The 8,214-nt window shown below is 25.7% G+C and overlaps 1 protein-coding gene across 1 annotated transcript; it reads left to right on the plus strand.

Moving 5' to 3' along the window:
* The first annotated feature begins 1,514 nt into the window (after nucleotides 1–1,514).
* On the plus strand, nucleotides 1,515–7,489 carry LOC112687160 (caspase-1-like). The gene is made up of 5 exons (XM_025559736.1): nucleotides 1,515–1,902; nucleotides 2,004–2,114; nucleotides 4,630–4,886; nucleotides 5,085–5,381; nucleotides 7,197–7,489. The coding sequence occupies exons 1-5, from the start codon at nucleotides 1,874–1,876 to the stop codon at nucleotides 7,433–7,435; spliced, it is 933 nt and encodes a 310-aa protein (XP_025415521.1). The 5' UTR covers nucleotides 1,515–1,873; the 3' UTR covers nucleotides 7,436–7,489.
* The last annotated feature ends 725 nt before the right edge of the window (nucleotides 7,490–8,214 follow it).

Here is an 8,214-nt window from a genome sequence, read left to right on the forward strand (position 1 = left end):
GCCATGTATGTCAAACATGACTTACCAAAAACTTCACTTAGATATATCAAATCACACTAATGATACATGATACGGCTATAGAAGCAATGATACTAGCGGGAAATAAGGAAGCTGAAATTGCTAAAAAAGAAGGTAATTTCAAATCGTTTTGATATTTCTAAGTTTCGTAGTTATAAATTATAACTTTTAGATAAAATATTATGTTGTGTAGGTACTTTTTTAATCTGTGTATGTTACTGTTCTATAAAAATTATAGGTTCGCATTTTCACAATTCCATACCAGTATACTGTTAATCGTTATCAAATATCACTGATATGGATAAATACTTAATAATTTGTTGAACAATTAACCTAACTAGTAGTAACCTGCAGGACCGCTAAGAGCTATTGACACTACAGAACGATGGAGCATGCGAATAATTCACCTAGGTTTCTTAGATTCAGAAAAATTGATTATCAAATTTAAAAGAACTGAAAATGTCATACGAGTGGTAGTCATGTTATGGAATATTTTCAGTTAATACACAACAAATAAAAAGCTTTTAACCTGAAGGCTGATTTTACACATAATCGAACCCTCTTATATTTTATTCTTTTATGATATTTATTTTACTACTGTAGGGTTGTGCATAATATGTTGGAATTGCATCCATAGGATTGCGCACAAGAGCAGCCAGTATGTGCTCTTGTTGCCCCTGAACAACTAAAATATATTTGTTTGGGCCAAACAGTCCAAGCTCGTCACCGTATAATAAAAAAATCAATAAAAAATAAGTTCCTTATCCGAAAAGTGTATTAAATTTTACTGAACTAATCTTAACTGTGTTTAAATAGGTTGGGTTAGGTTACAAAAAAAACACAGTCACCACAGTATGGGTGTGGCGAGGGTGGGGCAGGGGGACACTTGCCCACCCCTGCGCCTCAAACTGAATTATATTTGGTTATACCAAACGTGTAAATTTTACATTAAAATCAAAAATTAAATAAGATATAATTCTAAAAATAGTTTAGTGGGACCGAGTGATATCTACACGTGTAATCGTTTTGACATTTTATGTGTTATCCAATGGTTTATCTGTAGATTATTTGAATTACGAGTCTAATCATTTTATGTTTTTGCCCCTCCCTGATTCAAATTTTAGCTACGCCCATGCACCACAGGCTTTTACCGTACACTAGTTGTGCATAAGCCGTTTTTATGGAAAAAATTGAATTGAAAAAATTGAAACATTCGCTGCCCATGATTTGAAATTCTCCGCACGCCTATGATTGCGTTGAGTGTTCGTCCGGTATTATATTATTTGCTTGGACATTCGTTTTACTGTTGACCGGTTGAACCGAACAGTGATAGTGTTCGCAGCATGAGCCACGGACATGGAAGGAACGCAAAAACCGTGTCCCGGTGACTGCGAACAACAATACGACCCCTTCGAACGGTCCGACGAATTATCGCGTCCGGTGGTGACACTGTACGTTATCGACACACTGCTGGACGTACGGTCAGATAACAATGGACAATAATGTTTACGATAGTCTCACACCACACGCTCGTTGACTCATCGTCGAAACGATTAGTCGACAGGTCTGTTGCCGTTCAATCGTAGACGAGACACCAGTTACGGTCAGTTACGGTGACCACGTCAACTTCGTGAACGGTTCGTCCAGCAAAACATTTCTGTATCGATCGTTATTATTTTCACCGAACGATATCCTCTTGATCGATTGTATTATCGTAGTATCTTTAACGTATCAGTGAAATTAACTATATTTTTAAAGTAGACTAACGTTAAACGTCTTTGTTGAATTCAGTTTTTTCCCTTTGTCTGTTTTCATTTTCTACAGTTAACAACCATTTGTTCATTTTCATTTCACAATGGAAAAAAACGGAAATGCTGACCTTAAGTGAGTTGATATACCGATTTTGTGTTGCAAAATATGTACATAATGTTTCCACTACCAAAAGATTTATTTTTATTTTTTTATGCCATGCTTCATTGTTTCAGATGTGAAAACGGTAACTATGATACCACTACGTCGAATTGCAGCACTCAAACCACACAGATTGATGGACTGAACAGATCAACTATGGATACTGCTGATGCTTTTGGCTCATTGTTAGTTTCTTTAAAACCATTGATATTTCCTTAGAAACTCAAAAAACAATTTTTATTATCATATTTGGTATCGTATCATTTGTTGATTGATTATAAATTCTTTAAACGGTTTATGTGTATTCCTATTAATTTACTTATCATTTTGATAATAACATATACAACTATTGATTTTGTAGCTAAATATTTTCTCCATTAGATATTTTCTTATTTTTTTTTTCATTACTACCAATTTATAATATAATTTATAAATCATATTAAATTCTTATTTTCATGTTTAAATTTAGGTGTGAGACCTTCAAAAGTTTGTTAGGCCAATGTTATAGGTAAGAAGGGTTTTGAGTAGGCATTAATTATAGCGATAAAACTATAAATTATTTAATTATTTGTTATTATATAACATTCGATTTCGATAACAAAACTTATGATTCATTTTAACTATGTATAAATGACAAAATAGGATAAAGGTTTTACATTACAAAGAGTAAATTTCTGTAGAAGAATAGGAATTAGAATAAAAGTATAAGACATTTAACACTTTTGTAGCTCTTTTTCATTCAATTTTCATATTATTTAATTATCACAGTATTATATTATAATTATTGTTATTATAAATTGTACAGAAAAAATTAAATAATTAATATCAAAAATATTTTTAAGCGCAATTTAATTTATTTTAGTGTTTGATGCCTTATGATTCAAACAAAATGATATTTTAATGATGTTGAATTAAAGTACTGATTTGTAATTCAATTTAAAAATATGATCTTAAACCAAATAATAAAATATGTAACTAAATGATTAAGTCAAAGATGTTAAAATTTAACAGTTATTCTATTTATTTTTTTAACTTGATTCAAACTTTATTGAACCCTTTCTATATTCATAACTAGGGCTAGGATTTATATGCATTTGTATATTTTTTTTACAACTTCTGATTACTTATTTTGTAAGTAATATCCACAAATTAGCTCTAGCTGGGGTAAATGGTGGTTTTTTTATTTGTCATATTTTTGTATATTTTGGACAAAATACATATTTTTGCATATTTTGAACAAAATGAATATTTTTATACATTTCGACTATAAAAACACAAAAAGTGCATGTTTTATAGTATATTTCATTACAATTCATTTTATCGCAGTACAAAAATACCCAAATGTAATTTTATCTTAAAATTTTGAGAATTATTTCCAGAATTACCTTTACCTCCACAGCCAATACTTACCCGATGGGGAACTTGGCTAGAAGCCACATCATATTATGCTGATAATTTTAATTCCATAAAATCGGTGCTTTTGTCTTTAGACGAAAATACTGCAAAATCCATAAAGAATGCTATAGCTTTATTTGAAAATAGAACTATACAAAATGATTTAGCTTATATAAAAAGTAACTTTGGCTTTATCACTCAATCTATTTTGAAATTAAAAAATGCATCACTTTTACTCGATGAGAATTTGGAAATCGTTGAAAACACCAAATCTAAACTTAGCCAAAACAAAGGACCGATCGCTGAAAAAATCGACAAAAAATATAAAAAAGTGTTAGAAAAAAATATCGGGCTAAAAGCTTTGTCTACGATACATAATATTTTAAATGGCAACAATGTAGATGAAAATTTTCCAAATCTATCTCCTGGGGAAGTTACAAAATTTAGATATGCAAAAATAACGTCGTGTGATGTCAAATGGAATTTTAGCAAATATAAAAACATACTAAGGTCAAACAGAAGATCGTTCATTTTTGAAAATTTAAAACATCATGTAATTGTTTCATGTAATTCATTCGAGTAGCTTTATCAATTTTACATCAATATTTTAGAGATTTTAAGGTTTTAGAATTTTTTAAATGTTTTTATAATTAAGTGTTTAACATATTTATTTTTATTAATTGGTATTTAAAAAAAATGTACAGAAAATGTGGTTTTAAATGTAATTCACTCGAGTAGCTTTATCAATTTTACATCAATATTTTAGAGATTTTAAGGTTTTAGAATTTTTTAAATGTTTAATATATTTATTTTTATTAATTGGTATTTACAAAAAATTTATAGAAAACGTGTTTTTTAAATAATATTTATTTGGTTTATTTAAGCATATTTTTATTGCATATTTTTGCATATTTTCAATAAGCCAAATGCATATTTAATCATTTTTTATTGCATATAAATCCTAGCCCTATTCATAATATTTTGACAGCTCAAATAAATTTTAAAAATATTATATATCTATATATAAAAGGGTGTTAATATTCTTTTTATGTATATATATTTTTTTAATTATTTGTCAAAAATGTATTCATAATAATTAATTGGTCATTAATATGATGCTATTATCAATATTCTTAATACTATAATAGCCATCTTAATAACCATATTATAATAACCATATTCTATTAATTTGTTTTCTACAGTTCTTTTGACCAAAATTCATAATGCCCTTTTAATCGTGGTTGATAATTTGAATAATTCTGCTTTAAGTTAAGTATTTTATATACATAAGTTTTATTATTTTAGATTTAAAAGTACACCTCGCCAAGGAGATGGTATTAGTTCAACAGACAAGGAAGCTTGGTATTATAATATGCGTCATAAGAATCGTGGAAAGGCTATAATCTTTAATCATGAAAACTTTGAAATCAGAGATCTTAAATCTAGAGCTGGTACTGGATTGGATTGTTTTAATTTGGAATCGTCTTTGAAGAAACTTGGTTTTGATGTTACTCCTTATGTGGATTTAACATTGGATCAATTAGATAAAAAACTTGATCACTGTACGTACTTTGTATAATATGTATACTTATATTAATAGCTTATTTTGATATTTTCAAATAAAGAAATATGAATTTTTGTATATTATCAAAATACAATAATATAATAATAATTTTTTTATATTTAATATATATATATTGTTATTTTTACAAATAATTGATTACAAAATAATAATTTTTTTTAATATATTTTATTATTAGGGGCTAAAGAAGACTACTCTCAATATGATTGTTTTTTGATGGCAGTATTGTCTCATGGTGAACAAGGTATTATTTATGCTAAAGATGGAGCTTATAAACCAGAAGACAAACTTTGGGGACGATTTACCGGTGATAAGTGTGTAACATTAGCTGGTAAACCAAAGTTATTTTTCATTCAGGCTTGCCAAGGAGACAGACTTGATGGAGGAGTAAGTTTGAGGACTCAAGTAGATGGCAGTTCTTCATTCAAGATACCAATTTATGCTGATTTTCTTATCGCTTACTCTACAATTCCTGGTAATAACTTATATAATATATATATATATGTGTATAATATTTTTAAATAATAATAATAATAATTATAATATATAGATATATATTTTTGGAATAATACGCAATTTATATTTAAAAATACTAATTTTTGATAAAAAAATGTTTACTTTTTTCAATATTATAAAAATAATTTGAAAATATTTGATTTAATTTTGTATGTTGTTTGAAAGCGCAATTAATTAGCTTAAAAAAAAATATATATATATATATATGTTAAAATGTTGAAGAGTTATGAAGATAGATAAAAAAATGTGTGGTTGGTTTGGTTAAGCTAAAAAAATAATTAAATTTACCATAACTTAAAAAATAAACAAGTTAGACTCTTCTTTTAATGGTATTTCTTCATCATTTTTGGTGTTCTTTCATATGACGTATGATCAGATCACTTCTACCCAGGATACCCTGTATATTTGTAACTTATAAAATCATACATTTTTTTAAAATTTAAAACATTTATAGTGTACTTTAAAATTATAACTATGAGTTACATTGCATAATTTTATTTATAATTAACATTTTTAATTAATTAGTTTTTCAAAGATGCATATTTTAAAGATGTAGTGTACATTATTTGTTATATGGTTATGTTTTTAGTTTATAAAAATGTTATTTATCAGTATTGTTTAATTTGATTATTTTTATAAAATTTGTTTTAAATTTTATATACTTTAACTAAAATATATCGATTGCTTTTATGGTAGGCATGGGAAGTGAAATATTATTAACTCACATTTTGATAAAATTATTATAAAAGATGTTCATTATTTTTAGTAACAGAAGATAAATTAATATGATCAAATGATTTATCCAAAATATTAGAATAATAACTAAAATTATTTAAATTTTTTATTTAGAAAATATTATACATCTTAAATAATTGTTTATCGCTGTTCAGATGTTATTAAATTATATGATGTATGCATACAATGTCATTATTATTATATGTAATAATAATATATATTTTTATCACGAGCAGTACCGGATTACCTATTAGGCGGAGTAGGCGCTCACCTTAGAGCTTCACTCATTTAAGGAGCTCTGTGTTTAATGGATAACTATATTTATTTAATTTAATAATAAATGTATTTTATTTACGAATTTACGAGACAAAAGTCATTATGAAATATCATATATATATATATTAAGTTGTAGGTGTTATAGGCTTATAATAATAATACAATAATTTTGAAAAAAAATAGAAATAATATAATAATTTATTGATTTTTCTTGCAAATAAAAAAATTCAATAAACACGATTTTGTTTATAAATAATAGTTGATTATTATTAAAGCTATTTATTTTAATTATTGGATAGTAATGTTAAAAATGTATGTAAAAAATTATTTTGTAGGGCCCAACATTTTAATTGTCTAGGGGCCCACAAATATTTAATTCAGCACTGATCACAAGGTAGGAACATTATGACTACATACGACATGATTATATCAACCATCTGCATCTAGTATTTATGTTTTGGTTTTAAGTTTACTACGAATATAAATTATACATTTTTATTTAATAGGAATATAGTTATAATGAAATATTAAATATTAAATGTGAAGTTAATCAGTTTCTTATCAAATATATAAAAAAAAATGTCAACTCTAAAAATTATTTATTATTATTTCATAAGCTTTTACCTGTCTAAATTATCTTAACAGTAATAAATGCATATCGCTTGACTTGTAAATAAACTATTTTTAGTTTATTTTTGTAAGGAATTAGATAATATTAATAATTTTTTTTTTTTAAATTTAATTATGCATGTTTTTATTTTAGGTTTTTATTCATGGCGTAATACTCAAAAAGGCTCTTGGTTTATGCAAGCTCTATGTGAAGCTTTTGATAAATATGGTTTTACACTAGATCTCTTAACTTTATTGACTTTTGTAAATCGTAAGGTAGCAATCGAATATGAATCTAATGTTCCTACAAATATTTATATGCACCAACAGAAACAAATTCCTTGCATTACATCCATGTTAACTAGATTGGTGAAATTTGAAAAAAATGATTAATTTATGAGGTATGAATATAAAATACATTCCACATAATTTTTAAATTCATTTTTGATATACTTGCTTTGAAATATATATATTTGTCTACAATATAAAAATAAAGTCAATAATGTCAATTTAGTAAACTTATGTTAAAATATGTATACAATGAACTTATATATTACTTACAGAATCTAATTTATACTTGTTGAACGGAAGATCTGTTTTTTTATTAAATATTTGATCCTAATATTTTCTTATATTAGTTTGGTAGTACATAATTCTAATAATATTTTTAAATAACTTTTTACTTATTTTTCTTCTATTCAGAAAAATGTCCTAACAGAACAATTGACTGATCAAAAAGGTTTTTTGGTTTTTTTTTTTTTATTTTCGTTTGGATTTGAAATGTATTAATTTTTTATTCAAAACACTTTTTCTAATACAAACATTTATAGTATAATTTTCCATTTTAATAACAATAATATGTACTTTTTCTATTTTTGAATCTATCTACCTCTTTACCATTATCTGTATTCATTTTACTTTCATATATATTTTTCTGAATAATTAAAGAATCTGTTTTTATTAAGAATATTGTACTTATTAAAAATTAAGCTTAAAATAATTGTACAAACATTTAATTCTATAGTTTTAAATTAAAAAGTGATAAACAAGTTGCTCATACCAGAGTCTTTCAAGTGTAGTACAATGAAATCATAAAACATGTGGTTATTTCAGTAGTACTTAACATTACTTAAGATTCTTTATTTTTTTTAAATTTTGTTGAATTTGATGTA

This window comes from Sipha flava, unplaced genomic scaffold (genome assembly GCF_003268045.1).
Source record: "Sipha flava isolate LNK unplaced genomic scaffold, YSA_version1 333_pilon_pilon, whole genome shotgun sequence".
NCBI classification, from domain to species: Eukaryota; Metazoa; Arthropoda; class Insecta; order Hemiptera; family Aphididae; genus Sipha; species Sipha flava.

Bases quoted from the DNA above. Each gene is read 5' to 3' on its own strand.
- LOC112687160 (XM_025559736.1), top strand. From the start codon at position 1,874: ATGGAAAAAAACGGAAATGCTGACCTTAA. The intron at 2,115-4,629 runs GTTAGTTTCTTT...TTATTATTTTAG, and splicing joins GCTGATGCTTTTGGCTCATT to ATTTAAAAGTACACCTCGCC. The intron at 4,887-5,084 runs GTACGTACTTTG...TTTTATTATTAG, and splicing joins AGATAAAAAACTTGATCACT to GGGCTAAAGAAGACTACTCT.